This window comes from Galeopterus variegatus, unplaced genomic scaffold, assembly GCF_000696425.1.
Source record: "Galeopterus variegatus unplaced genomic scaffold, G_variegatus-3.0.2 Scaffold3681, whole genome shotgun sequence".
Classification (NCBI taxonomy): domain Eukaryota; kingdom Metazoa; phylum Chordata; class Mammalia; order Dermoptera; family Cynocephalidae; genus Galeopterus; species Galeopterus variegatus.
In genome coordinates, this window is record NW_007729792.1 from 119,221 (window position 1) to 135,133 (window position 15,913).

The 15,913-nt window shown below is 36.1% G+C and overlaps 1 protein-coding gene across 7 annotated transcripts in view; it reads left to right on the plus strand.

Annotated features, from left to right (window-relative positions):
• Positions 1-15,913, plus strand: part of NRG1 (neuregulin 1) — a 142,427-nt gene that overhangs the window by 112,167 nt on the left and 14,347 nt on the right. For 3 of the 7 annotated variants that reach the window (XM_008585718.1, XM_008585716.1, XM_008585714.1), the window contains one exon: positions 7,753-7,820. In XM_008585718.1, the coding sequence (XP_008583940.1) occupies positions 7,753-7,820 (68 nt within the window). Of the gene's footprint in view, positions 1-7,752; positions 7,821-8,418; positions 8,478-15,110; positions 15,135-15,913 lie in introns of all 7 variants that reach the window. The other 4 variants (XM_008585717.1, XM_008585713.1, XM_008585715.1 and 1 more) reach the window with 2 other exon arrangements.

Consider the following 15,913-nt stretch of genomic DNA (forward strand, 5'->3'; position numbering starts at 1 on the left):
TTTTTTTTTTTTTTCCTTATAATAAAAAATAAGTGGTAGTATTACATTCTATCTGTAGGCACTGGAAAAACATATACACCTGCTTTAACAGACTGTGTTATCATGTTTAATCCCTAATTCTTCATTTTATTTAACCCTAGCAGTTTTTATTTGGTTTGGTGGGGCCACCAGTTAGCTTTACAACTTTTCATTTGACAGATCATTTAATATCTTTGATTATTAGATTCCTTATGTGCAAAAACAAATAAAGTATTCTTGGAAAGATGAGAGGTGCCTTTAAACATGGACTTTTATGATTTTGTATAATCAATGTTTATAAAACCATGTAGGTCCATATTGTATTATACGTTATCATAAAAGACAGTTATGTAAAACACTTAACTATAGGAGATAAAGTCACAACAAATATGTTATGATAAATTAAGCTCAATAAATGAAATATTAATAAACATGTATTTATAGAACGGCTATATGCCTGGCATTTTTGAAAACACAGAGAAAATACAAGGCATAGTCTCTGGTCCCTGGGAACTTAATTTGTTTAAGAAAATTAAATAGTTAAAATAGTAAATCAGTTGGGGTGAATATACTCCAGATGGAACATTGCTGATTATTAGTGTAATGAGAATTTAAAGAAGAGAAAGAAAGGACTGGAATAAGCTAGAGAAGACTTTATAAATATAACCATCTTTGTGGAGTCTTTCCTCTCTTCCAGGCAGGCTTTGAGACTGCAATAATCCTTTCTGTGAAACCCAGTGGTATGCATATCTAGACCAGCAGCTCCATTCTCAGAAGTAAAACAAATAAACAAATGAACAAAACAAAAACAAGTTAGACAGTGGAGGCAGTTTAAGAACTCTAATGGCCAGGAAGAGGACTTCGGACATTGTGATAGCTAATGGGGAGCCATAGTAACTTCTGGAGCAGGAGAGTGGCACCAGGAACATATCAGACGTTTAGGGAAGAGAGACTTCTATACAGACTAGAGACATTTGGGGACTAGGTGAGATGGGGAGAGGAAGAAAAGACATGAGCTAAAGTTAAAGTTTTATAAAATACTGGCATAATGATAACATTTATAATATTTACTAGTAGCTTTATTAACATAATTAAACCAAGGGATGATGGTTCAAACTCATAGTTGTATCCTGCAGTCTCTTCATCATGGCTAGAGAAGGGGAAATTTGGAATCAATGTATAAATATTGGGTCAGAACTTCCAGTCCCAAAGAGCACACTGCCACCTCCACTCCAATTCCAGCCCTGCAAGAGCTCTTTGTTCAGAGAGGGTGTCTCATCTGCCTATAGCACTTCTCTGTTCTGGAATGCTGTGATTTTTAACACAGACAGATAGCATTTGTGAGAGAAAGTGGGTGGGACTCTGGTGGCTCTAGATAAGAAGCTCTTCAGATAACCACGTCTTCTATTTCTTTTTTGTCCCTTTTGTATCTAGAATCCTGCTATGTGCTTACTAGGTATTTATGGACTTGTTTTGACTTTGACTCACCAAGGTAGATTGCAGGAAGTCCTCTTGTTTTTATAGGAACCAATTTAGGTGCAGTTTTGCCTAAACTCGGGTGCATTGACTAAGTATTCTGGATAGCTTGCTTCCTCTTTTCTCATAAAACCCACTAGGCAGCCACATATATTTGTTGAGCTCCTACGAGACAGGGTCTGTGCCTGTGCTGAAGGTAAAGTGGTAAACACAGCCTTACTGACCTCTGCCTCGTGGAGTTGGTAGTCTATTTCAAATAACCATCATTTTTCAAGTAATTAATTTAATTATAAATTATAGGTGTGCCAAGTGCTGTGAAAGCTATTTAGGGAGCTAAGAGAAAGTACAGTGGGGCACCTAGTACAGAGGCAGAGGCTAGTGAAGAAACGAAATGAAAAGAGAACGTGAGGTCCTCACCTTGGGATGCAGATGGTCTATTTAAAACATACAATTTTGAGGTATTTACATTGAATGATTTAAGTAAAAAGTGAATATTTGGATGTCTCATTGTAAGATGAGGCTGGTAGGGTAGATAGGTCTATAAAGCTCCTCTGGATCTCCAAAGTGTTTGATGAGACAGGGAAGGGCATCCTCCAGAGAGGGAGACCAAACCACAAATTAGCAGTCAATATGTCATTGTGTCACAAGGACATGGAGATGGACGGGATGTGGATTGATCCCATATCTGATGAAGTGGTTTTCACTTCCAACTTAAGGATCCATCATGTAGAGTAAACACTGGCCAGGGTTTCAGTCTACAGATGAGCATTTCAGAACACGCTGTGCAAACAGAGCTTTCGGAAGGGCACCAAGGTTCAAACAAAGAGAAGTTAATTCGTAAACACTGCACCCCTCATTATTGGTATTGTATGTCATAGACACTGAAAAACAACATTTGAGAGCCAGGACAGCTTAGATTTTTTTTTTTCCTCAATATTTACCCACGAGTCCAGTGTGGCCACTATATGTATCCTGTTATCTCGTGGATTGAAAACTAGTCCCCAGATCAGAGTAAAAAAGAAAAGGAAGGATATGTACTAGCCGAACACTGTTGGGGAGGTATAGGATGGATCTGAAGGAAACATTATTAGAACATTTTCTGTTTAATATTTTCTTTAATGCTGTTGAAGAGGACATTCCCTTGAGGAAAGAAATGTCTTTTGCAGATGATGCCGTAAAGAACACTAAAATTAGAAAAGCATATTCAAACCGCAAGAAATTTCACTTAAAGGTAGATAACAGAATGAGGTTCATCTTGGAAAAATGCAGACTAATAGTAACAGTACATTTGGGATAGAATAATCTACAACACAGATACTCAGCCAGTGAGTGGGCGAGTTCTGGCCAGAATGCTGAGCAGGCAAAGGAGGGAAGAAAAGTCAGAGTTTGCAATTCGATGCTCTGGAAAAACTGACCAGCACTGCTTGAGCTGGTGTGTGCATTGCCAGCTCGAGTTGACATAGAGCGAGAGGAAGAGGTCTTGGCATCTAACACTGAAAGCCACCAGTGTCCCTCAACAGATATTAGTTGACATTTCATCATTTGATATTTATAACATAGGCACCAAACAATTTCAGATGCTGTACAGTATGGAAGGAAATACCACAATTAGTACTGAGGAGGAACAAAAAGACAATTGGGACTCTTTTTTTAGGCCAAGTATTTTTAAATTTGTCCAACTGTTTCATTGTGGAGCGAAGACTATCAAGAGAGGGATTAACAGCTGTAGACTTCTTCTCCTGATAAAGAGAGGGACTGATGAAAGTGAAACCAAGAAATAAAGGAAGAGAAAGGATGCCTAAGGATGGTTTATAAATTGACTGTAAATGATAAATGGTTTATAAAATTAGCCAACCCTAAATCATCAGAAACTTCTTGTATTCTGTATCTTTGAATATGTCTAGAATCTCCACTAAAAAATGAGAAATAATTTACTCAATTTGAATGTAAAAAATACACCAAGCGCTAAACTGATTCTCAAAATCCATGCATCTATGATTGATTACATAGTAAGCATATCAGATTATTAACAGTGTATTAAGTTATTGTTAAGAATGGTTTTTATTTTACTGGTGCTGGACAGAAGGCTTGGTTGGCAGATTGTACTGCTTTATTGAGTCACAGGTAAACTGGTATTTCAGTAAGAGGATTTAAATTTGAAATAATAGACCTACTGTTAAAGAATCATAGAGTTTTTTCAAAATTGCAAACACAATGTTAACAGTTTTTATTTGGAGGAGGGAGTCTGTGAGGAGAGTATTGGGAATTCCTATAAAATATTATTTGGAAGGCCGCAGAGGAGAATCTATCATAAACTATAAAAATAAAAAAGACAGATGTTTAGATTGACCTATACTTAGTAAATCAGTTGACTGTACGAAAGTCTCTTTTGATACAATTCTTTATTGGACTCTGCAGTCTGATCTTATCTTAGGTTCAGTTTAGCAGACATTTTGTGAGAGTCCTTTTTGAGCCAGGCACTGTGCTAGGCAGTAGCGATACAAAATGGCCAAAATAGGATCACTGTCCACACAAACAGGTAATCGCAACACATGGAAGTGCAGTGAAAGAGATCAGGACAGGGTGCAGTGTGAGAGTTGGAGAGGGGGTCCTCACCCGGAGCATGGCGGTGGGGAGAGGGGAGGTGGAGGTCAGGGAAGGGTTCCTTGGAGGAGGAGAAAAACTGTGAATTTTTATCCCATTAAGAAGAAATATAGAAAAAAATTGTTTATTATGTTAAGAGCAAATACTAAAATGGAAAAGAGAAAATGATTCCCATCTTCTAATCCGATCAATGAAACAAATTATATACATCTAATTTGTTTCATTGATCGGATTAGAAGATGTATATGTATGTGTGTATATATCTCCATATTAGAGGATGTACACACACACACACACACACACACACACACACACATGTGTTTGTTTGTTTTTTTGGCAGCTGGCTGGTACAGGGGTCAACCCTCAGACCTTGGGTATATATATTTTTGAAGCTACAACAGGTGCTTGATTATTATTCAAATACTTAGAGTCTTCTAAGAAATAAAATTCTTGGGATTTGCTCAGAGTCATGCCAAAGCATATTGTTTCAAATCAGATTAAATTTACCATATTCGTATCTTCCAGGAAAGAGAGAGATTGGATGTTTAACATACAGTGCTAATAATAGCAATGTCAGAAGCCAGACAGTCTCCTTATTTTTTTAGAAGCAATTCCATAGAATTTCATCAAAGCTTATATAGATCAGATGGGTTTTCATTTGCAAATGCTTTCTCTACACAGTCAATGCTGTCTGCAGTTTGCTTATGCAGAAACTATCTCAGCCAGTTTCCGCTTCCTTCCATCTGATTTGGCAACACATCTAGATGTCTGTGAAGGCTCCATCCTTTTGTTGCTGAACACTTGAACTGCTTGGGTATTTGCAGTTCATTTTACCTCTATGATTGTCTTAAAAATTCATTTTTATCACAAACAATTTTTAGAAGTCCTTGAGTTCTGTTGTCCCTGATTGTTGTCCCTAATGCATCAGAAGAAATGGCGTATAGATTTCCCAGCAGTGATTCCATGTATTAGGATGAGCACCAATTCCCAGAACCTTAGTGATAAAAGAGATCTTTGATAATCACTTATTTAAATCCCTTCATTTTATCACTGAGGAAAACTAGGCCAAATGGCCTGTCCATGTCTGGGCAGCAAGATACTGTGGTGCCAGGATAGAGGGCCTTAGTCTTCATCTTCCCAGTTCAGGGTCCCTTACATCTTAAACATTGATATACATATAAGTCTCTTGGGGATCTTGTTAAAATGAAGGTCTGTATTCAGGAGTTCTGGACTGGGGCCTGAGATTCTGCATTTCTTTAACAAGCAAGCTCCTAGGAGATGCTTTTGCTGTTGGTCCACCGACCACACTTTGAGTAATAATAGGGCCTTATAACACTAAGAAGTAACACTAAGAAAATCTGTCTCCCAAGTGAAAGTGAACATTAGCAAAGGGATAGTTGTGTAGAGATATAGCTGATATTTCAAAAAAGCCCAATTTGCATGCCTCGAGTAGTTCTAGTATTACTGCACCAAGTATCCTGTGTGAGCTTATGAAAGCTATAAACCACTATCTCATAATGTTCATTTCCTAGGAAACATCATGTTAGAAGTTCATAATAATTAGAAAATTGCATATGGTTTTTGACCTCCATTACCTAGTTGTCCTGTGTCCTCTGATTGCAGAACTGGTTGTAAGATGCCTAAATGATAATTTCCTAATAAATGCATTCTTTCTCTTAAGGAACTCATGACTTCCCCACTACTTGTTACCTTAAATAAGGGCATTTCTTGCCTCAGGTGGTTTGTCTCTCTCTCTCTCTCTCTCTCTCTCTCTCTCTCTCACTCACACACACACACACACACACACACACACACAAAGAGTATTCACAGATCTTATACCTTGTTCTTTGTGTGAATTCTTTTGTGCTCAATATGAGAATTTCGGTTTTTATCAAGAATGCAAACAGGTAAGATGAAGTGGTCATTATAGAATGTATCCTTAATTCTGCAATTACCTGCCTAATTATAGGGTATGTCTATATGAATTTATAGTCCTGGTTCAGAAATAAAAGTCCCATTTACTTCAGAAATTATTTTGCCAAGTAAGTTATATGGAAAAAAAATTTCTGTATGTTTTCCTCATATATCTTGAAGGCATTCTTATTAAAGCATGTGAATGACATCTTCATGAGAAATGACCCAACCTCACAGGTTATAATTCTGATTCATGTATTTCTCTTGGTAGATCTTCCTCTATTTCCTGCAGCAAAAATATTCTAAACAAAAATTACTCATTTATATAAAGGTGCTTTGAAGATTCAAAAGGGCTATATCAATATAAGATGTTTGTTTAAGCTTACTGATATTATTGTTAATGATTGTAATTATACTGTAAGTTTACACAAGTACTCATGAGGCAAAAAATTTGAAACCACTAGTATTCTTTATAAGAAGGAGGATTACATGTACCAAATCACTTGATAACATTTTTTGGCATTGACTTTGGCTTGAAGGGAAATGACAAGAAATCACTCCTATATTAGTAAAAAGGAATAGTTTTATTCATATTTCTTTGATGCCAAAAAAGGTAGTGTTTATCTTATTTACTCTGGAGAAGAAAGGGTTGTATGAAAATCACTAGGTATGTGCTGTCAGAGCTAAATTGTGTTAGACAGGTGACTTGCATGATGGTTATTGTATAGGTGAACTATTAATTATGGGTTTTGAGCATTCAGATGAAGGTCTTTCCATCTGGAAGTATATCTGTGTTCTGCAACCTTTCAATGGCCCTATTTATTAGAGCATGATATTGGCTAAAATGAATTCAGTCTAAAATGTTTTAGTTACTAGAGTAACAACAACAAAAACAGCAATTATAAAGCGCAGCTCCATTGCATTTCAATAATGTTATATTTTGATATTGCATTGAGATTCTAGAATTTTAATATGTGTGAGTGAATAAAATGTAAATTTTACACAATTTCAAAAGAGTTTTATCTTGAATGCAAGATTACGTCTATTAAGTATATCTGTAGAAGAATAACTTTCTAAATTTAAAAATGTATTTGTCTTTGATTTGGGATAATTGGATTAAATGAAATTTGTACTAATAAAAATCTGCTTCTACTATCTGTCTTTCAACATTAATAATGAGATTTAATTTGTAAAATTTTTTTAAAAAACAGGGAATGTAGTTTTTCTTGTTAGTAATCACTGGAGTGTGAAAGTGCTTGACTTCTGTTGTTGGTGATTCAACTTATAAAATACTTATGAAACAAGTACTAAATTGGGTGTATATATAAGAAAATGTTCAAGATCATTTAATAATGAAAGATATGGATGGAACCACGTAAGCCCTTATCAAAACCCATGTTTTAACATAGTAAGAATCAATGATTAGTGGCATATAAACTAATGCCAGAGGGAAAATGACAGCTGCCCACACCTTGCCACTCCTATTCAACTTTTCAACTTCACTCTAGTTAAATTTCAATTAACCAGTCCTTTAAAGACTGAAGCAAACAACAACAAAAAAAATCTATAACCAACAGTTGTAATGGGACATGGTTTTCTAAATGTTTTGTCTTTGTCTTTTTTTATGTTATCCAGTACCAGCTCGTTTTTAGGAATCTCCATATTCCATAGGAGGAAATTGCCAGTCTGAAAGTTCAGTGTCTGTAGCATTCTATGGCTTACCACATTTTTGCCCTCTAGGTGCCAACCTGGATTCACTGGAGCAAGATGTACTGAGAATGTGCCCATGAAAGTCCAAAACCAAGAAAGTATGTTAAAATAATCTGAAATTTGTTTTCTCCCCCAAACTACAGCAACAATCACTACCACTTGGTGCTTTGACAGCTCAGTTGTAACTGATTCTTTTTGTTGTAATTATGGTTTTAACCACTCAGGGCATAAACCCACTCAATGTGGCCTGGTCTAACTGTCTCTCAATGTGGGTCCCAAAGTCCTGGATTTAAAAGAATGGCCCGTCAGGATGGCCCATGATGCTGGCAACCATGGCAGGCACACCAACCAAAAACATCTCCTCCCAGCACATTTGACCAAACCTGTCAAAGGTAAAACTGAGACGAAGAAAATGCCAGACTTCGCTTTAAGTGGCTCCCTTTGAAAGAAAGCAGTCACTTAAAATGCTGGGATCTTTTTTGTTATGAAACTCGAGAACTGCATTTTGTCCAAATTTTTAACCATTTGGGGGAAATGCCAGAGTCTGAAAGCCATGATTGGGACAAAGAATCAGTTCCTGAGGGTGAACCCACCAAGTGCAGTCAAATGACACTGAGGAGCTTCTTTCTAGCATATATTCACCTCTCCTCTTTTTCTCTGTTTTTTTCTACCATTGTTTTTTGTTTCTTCTCTCAGGTGCCCAAATGAGTTTACTGGTGATCGCTGCCAAAACTACATAATGGCCAGCTTCTACAGTACGTCCACTCCCTTTCTGTCTCTGCCTGAATAGGAGCATGCTCAGTCGGTGCTGCTTTCTTGTGGCTGCATCTCCCCTCAGACTCCACCTAGAGCTAGATGTGTTTCACCAGGTCTAATATTGACTGCCTCTGCCTGTCGCATGAGAACATTAACAAAAGCCATTGTATTACTTCTTCTGTTCGTGACTAGTTGGCTCTGAGATACCAATAGGTGTGTGAGGCTCGAGATGTTTCTGAAATGGATATCAAATAATGTGATGCAAATCGATAGTCAATATCAAGCAGTGAAATCATAATAAAGGTATTTAAAAGTCTCACTTTTATTGATAAAATAAAATCACTTCACTTAACAGTCCCACTTCTTTATACAATGACAACACTCTGAAAGGGTGTTAACTAAGTTGTAACCAGTATGCACTTGAAATGATGGTAAGTTAATTTGGATTCAGAATGTGTTATTTATAACAAATAAACATAATAAAAAGAGTTCAGGTGTTTCTCTTCATTAACTAAACAGTTGCATTTAGGTATTTAAAAAAAGAACTGAGTAGGAAAATTAAAAACAAACATTTCACAGCAAATGAGATATCCTGGCTTCTATTTATGTTACTTAGGCAACAAGTAATTTAGGACTTGTTTAAACAATCGTTTAATTATCTTAGCATTTCTTTATGTCAGTTTCAAAGGTAATTTTAGGAGAAAATAGTTACTGTTATTTTCAAAAGTATTTATTACTTACTTTGAAACGTAACAGTTCAACTCTAGGATATATATATATATATATATTTTTTTTTTTTAATGGAAAGCTGGGAAATTCTTATGGATTTCTGTGACTTCATGAAGTTTTGAACATCATTTCTAAAAGACCCAGTTCACGTTGTATCTAATTGCATGGATAACTAAACTATGTATTTGTCCTTCTATTGTGAACTGGGATGATGGTTTTTGATTCTGCAGCTTTCAAAACGTTGTGTTTAAAATGAGTTCTATGTAGTTATCCATTTAGATCAAAGCTTGGCAATTTTTTTTCTTAAAGGTTAAAATAGCAAATAATTTCGTGTTTATGGTGATACCAGCGCTGTCACAGCTACTCAGCTCCACCATTGGTGCGTGAAAGCAGCCATAGACAGTGCATAAACTGCTGTGCATGGCTGTGTTCCATTAAATCTTTATTTACAAAAGTAAGCGGTGGGCTGGATTTGTCAACCCTGATTTAGATTGTCAATTGCTCACCCTGAAAAATATTCACATAGCTTATTGCAGTTCAGATTCACCTAACATAAGAAGCAGTGATACCAGCTGGTCATTCAGGAGCCCTAAAAGAATCAGAGATTTACCCTTGTTCTTATGCAAGCAAAGAATACGGTTTTGCTTGTTCATATGTATGCAAAGAATATGGTTCTGTACCCCATGGTAACAGTCATGGAAGTTATCAAAATAAGTGTCATAATGAATTATGGGGAGATTAGACCTATAATATTTAATCGTTCATTCAGTGAGGTGGTACTTATTATGTATTTACAGAAGGCTACATATCAAAGATTACATCCTAGGCCATGTTCTGTTGTGAAAAACAGGTAAATTGGCTTTGCTAAATTTCAAACACAGTTTTCACTTTATTCACAAATCTTTAAATAATTTGCATTTAGTGAGTAGATTTTTTCTCTCCATAGTTATATAGATTTTTTTTTTAAAGTAGATAGGATAGAAAGTAAAAATAGAAGGGAGAAAATAGAATTTTAATTAATACATTAAAGTCATTTTTTAAGAAATGTATGTTTGTATTCAAATAACAGATTTAAGATGTGACTCTATAAATACAGTAAAATTATATTTTAGAATTTAATGAAAATTCTGAACACTTAAGTTATACTTAAATGATTGGTGTTACATAGAGTTTCGTTGTGCATTAAAGGCAACGTTGGGCCACTATATAAAGAAAAGTGTTAAAAATGAAGATATTTCCCAGAATAATAATGCAGTTGTATCTGACAGTAGTAACCAGAGAAAATGTTTTCAACTTCTCTTTTAGACCATTTTCTCTTTCATGAGATATCATTTAGAAATAGCCCTTATGTATTTGTGAAGTTCAGAGTGGGATTCCTTAAATAATTTCATTTGTAACTAGCTTTCAGTGATACTTTTGGAAGACATCCAGGAAAACAGCATTCATGTCTAACCAGATTTAAGAAAGATTGATTTGAAGCACATTTATGAACAGAATAAGGAATGACGGGGCCTCAGTGATGCCTCACGTCTGGAAAAGCAGGAGCTTCCAACCAGAAATTGCTTTCCAGAGTTGTCTTACCCAGAATTAATTTTCTAACCTCTGTGTCTTAAATTCTACATTTTTATCTCTGCAAACTCCTCCATAGAAGACAGTAAAATAAATGTTTGCTGTTCTAAGAACTTTATATTCAAGTACCAATGAAGGCTGAAAAAAATGATAGAAAATATTGCCATGGTGGTCATTTTAAATTTTAATTGTTGTTTGTAGTCATAAATTTTAAAGGAAAAGATAGTCCTCAGCTTCAAAGAGAAACATTTAAAACTTACCAAGCCACATTTTCAGTTGAAGAATAGCATTCTAAAAGAATGTACAGTTTTCTTAAATGTTTAGTAGCAAATAACTTACATTATTAGGCTTTGATACAGTGATTCTGGTCAGAATGTCCTGTGGGGCATTGATTGATTTGAAAAACTTATTTAAAATATGAAAGAAAGGAACAAATGTATATTTTGTAAGGCAGACATTTGCCTTGAAATAAAACCTTATTTTTATAATACTTTCTAGGAAAATATTGTCAAGGTTAGTCCACTTCAAATTTGACGTATCTTGACAAAGAATTCCTAGTTGAAAGGACTGTGTTCATCAATATGTCGTGTGTGTGTGTGTGTGTGTGTGTGTGTGTATACAGGCAATCCGTAACCAATTTATAAACTTTATGGAGGGAAAAGGAAAAGCATTCAGAGTTTCGGTGGTTATAGGCAGTATAGAACAAGTATGCCATGTATAAACTAATGTATAATAGGACCTTCTTATAGAATAGCTTAAATTACAAAATATTTTAAAATAGTACAATTTTAGAACTTTTAGGCATGTTCTCGAAATGAGTAAACTTAGTAGATATCCTTAAAGGTAATTTTGAATCATAGGTTACGACTACATCAGTTATTTGCATGAATTTTTAAAAATGCTTTAAAAACTTGTTTAAATTATTTACTTAAACGTGTATATTGCTAACAGTGGAATAAGGGAACACTCCAGCTAGGATAAAACGGTCAGAAATTCCCACCGAATGTCCGTGAGATTTTACTGTGTGTGTGTTTGTGAGTGTTTATGGGAGTAAGGATAAAAAGGCTCCTGTTACATTTCAAAGGGCTCAGTGGCACTATGGATTGGTATATGAGGAAAAAAAAGTATCTACATTTATAAAGGTAAGTCTAAAATTAAACGGCGGACCCTGAATTGGTCTCATTTAAAACTGCCATTGATAGAACTCCTTTAGAAATCCCAGAGATGCAGAAAGTCAAGATTACACATAAGTGTTTGAGATTATTTGCATAAGCGGGCCCAAGATGTTGAAGGGTAAAATCCTGAATATCTTCAGATTTTAGCAGAAACTGTAATTACATGGATGTAAAATTTTGGTAAAAGAAAGTTGGTTATTGTTCTTTTCTCTAAAACAGTTGAAAATTGAAATTAAGCTCCAGGTTAATCAGTTTTCTTCAAGCAATTAAAATCCTAAGGCCAAGGATTCGTGAGTCAATATTTAATAGTTCCTGAAGACTCTTAGATTTAAATTAATTTTTTATATTGCTTAGGGCGCAGCAGGAAATCACATGTAGAAAAGGAAACTAAATTGTTTACAGTAACCATTGTGTTTTTGAATTATTAATTTAATTTGAGAAATGTAGTGGCTAGACAGCAGTTCAGTAGGAAATATAGAATACATAGTGAGCCTAAGCCAACACTAGACTAAATAGAATAGACAGAAAGTGATAACCTCTTCATAACATGAAAAGTGTTTGTGTGTTCTGCTTTTTTTGACTCACAATGAAGGAAATGTAGCTGCCAATAGTAAAAATAAATTAGAGCAGTACTTGCTCCATGTCTAGAATGACTGATGTGTGTTTCCTCTGCTTGTTTCCTTGTTAGGGCTTATAGCCAGAAGAGATTCCAATTTTAAGTACCAATTTCCCATTGAATTATTTGAAATTGGAGCTGCCTGATATGAATGACTTCCCATGAAATGAAATTATAGTTAGGCTCACAGACTTACCTACAAAACTGTAAATGCAGTAATATGTATGCATGAGCATGCTACTAATTTTATTGAAGATTTAACCAAGCTTCCTATGCAACTAACATAGATCATTAGCAGTGTTCATGTAGGCATAGAATAATGATTCTCTGGCAAGAGTTTCTATAGATATTTCTTGATTTCAACCCTTAAATTATTACTGACTGGTAGGAGGAAAAGTCAAGATATAGAAGGGATTCTAGGAAGAAAAATTGGGTCACATCCTCATGGAAATGAGTAAGGAAATTTATTATCAACTTCCTTAGAAAATGAATTTTTTCACTTTGACATTCCAAAGTTTATATGAAGAAATCAAATGGGGAAAACTGTCACTTGGACAAATCAAGTGTTGCACAGAGGCAAGAGAAATGAGAAATTTGTTTGGATTTAAATAATTTTTTGTGAACATTGTGCAACTAAATTAACCTTAAATCCCCTAGCTTTTAATTTATGAAAAATTTAGGATATTGGTCTCAGTACACTGGACCCAAGGCAGAAGAAACTTGACTCATCATTGTTACCCAATGCCCTATTTATACACACACACACACACACACACACACACACACTCTCATACACACACTCACACATACGCGTGCACACATGCACACACACACTCACACACACACACATTCATACACACACACACACACACAAATCTGGTAAGCTTCATTTCCTTAAAGAGTGGCAAGTTTTTAAGTTTTAAAGTATCTCAGGAGCTTTTAGAGTTTTCATGGCCATGAACTTAGCTAAAAGTGAACCTGAATGCAGCCAGTGGTCCCTGTACATCTCCAGACGTATGTGTCACCCAAGTTGTAAACCCCTTCTGCTGTTGGCCACATATTTCATGTCTCCTTTATTCCACAGGGTCACCCTGTGAGGCATGTGTAAGTATCAGCAGCATTTTGTCAATGAGAATTTAACTTGTCCAAAGTCACTGTACAGGTAAATGGCAGAGGCGGGACATGAAACCAGGACAGTCCCAGCACTCTTACCTCCCACTTTCCCCTCTCTATAGGGGGTACTTTTTTTCATGCGCAAAGCGATGTTTTTGTCAGAGAAACCTCCTCCACCACTGTTTTTCAAATTTCAGAGATGCCTTGCCGTATCATTGGATCGCCTTGCTATCTCTCAAATCAGTCATTAGGGAAGAAAATACAGACTTCAGTTTCTATTGTCTCTCCTTCCCCTCGTCTCTCCACCACCACACACATGGATAGGGCGAGTCCTAATGATGAAACTTGATTATCAATTTTTGTTTCAAGAATGAAAAGTGTCATTCCTGGAGGGTTTTTGTTTGTTTGTTTTTTGGGGTTATTTTTGCCCCGTTTTCCCCATTCCCTCACTTGAGCTTGTGTGGATTCTGCTAGTCCCGCAACGCTGGGGTCTCCGAGCCAGAGCTGCCAGGATTGCTGGCTGTGGGCTCACGCTTCTGCGCCCCCTTCCCTGGGCAGCCCTGCAGCCCCTTTTGGTGCCTGTGCCCACTGGAACTCAGCACCATGGAGAGAGGGTCTGGCTGGCTGGCTGGCTGTTATTTGAAGGAGTAATAAAATTAAAGGCCTCAGGACCTGTATCCCCCTCACTTAAAAATAAGATTCTTTTTTACAGTTGGAAAAAGTGAAGCATAGAGTTGTCCTATGCCGCACAGAAATTATATGAAAAATCTGGAAGCAATTTCTAGTGTCGTAAGTCCCTGTCTTGGTGTTTTGGACTGAAGCGTTTGTTGCTTTCCATGAATGAAACATGTTACATAAATGATGGAGAAACTGGAAGGTTCAGAGAAGAAAAGGAGAGACAGCTAAATAAATAACCAAAAAACAACATATATAAGAGCATAAGTACCCACAAACAATGAAAAATATAAATCCGAATTCTTACCCTCTTGGCTTCTATTCCTGCCTCTGCCACTGTGTGTCTTTGGGTTAAAACATTTCACCTCCTTGGAACTTTGCTTCTGACTTAAAAAAAAAAAGAATGAAGTAATATCAAGTGCCTTTTCTAATTATAAAAATAATATCTTTATTTCCAAATAATGAAGTAGTGTATAGTTTAGCTACATAACTTCTCCCTCAGTAAGGTCTTTTAAGGGTTAATAAAGACATGGTGTGCTGGTATTTGCACACTCAAAAAGAGAAGTTCCCTCTGTGGACTCAGGGAGGCGTACCTGAGCACTGCTTTCTTAACCACCCACCATTTGTCCTGTTCAGTGTGCACGCACAGAGAACCGTAATAGTCGTGTGTAATGTGTTTTGGAGTGCAGTGTAATGCTCTTTTCTGAAACTTTTTCCCTTTCTTTCTTTTTTTTGTCAACTTTCTGCATTGGCAGAGCATCTTGGGATTGAATTTATGGGTATGGACCAATCATCATTCCTTTTAGCCTGCAGAATTTAGAGCCTATGAGCTGAACTCTTTTTCTCTTTCTCGTCTTACCTTTCAGTTCCTAACTAATTTCCTTTTCCTTTAGAAGGGATCATACAGCTATAACAATGATTGCTCTGCTTTCAAACTATGATTAGTTGACGGAAATATTACTGAGTGCAGCAGCTTTTAGAATCCCAAGCTTTCTTCACTTAGTTTAAAATCATCTCACGGGCCACAAATTCATATATATCCCACATTGCTTGACCCACTGATTGGGTCTGGCTATGCTCTAATATAAAACCCAGGGTAAGTCAGAGTGGTGGATATGCCTACAGGAGAAATCAAACCAGGAGTCTGAGAATAAAAGTTTAAAGTGCATCCACTCCAAAAACACATCACATCCTAGACTGATGGAAGTTTGACATGCAATGTAAAAATCATCTATTTAATATAGTAACATAGAAAGCCCTAACATTACAACACAATATTATGTGCACAGACTTGAATTACTCAGATTTTCTGGAGCTATTCAAGCATGACTCCAGTCAACTTCATTATCTTACGGGCAAGGAAATAGAAAACAGAAAGAAAGAGTCTCATGCTATTTTAGGTGGAAATTCCACTGCTAATGGAATTAAATTTGAGTCATTAAGACTATCCGTACAAGTAATCAAATAGAAATTTTCACACTGTAAACATTAAAAAAGTCTCCTAGGAGCATATGAAATTTGGGCATACTCCTTCTGAAGGCCTTCATCCTGAATACGA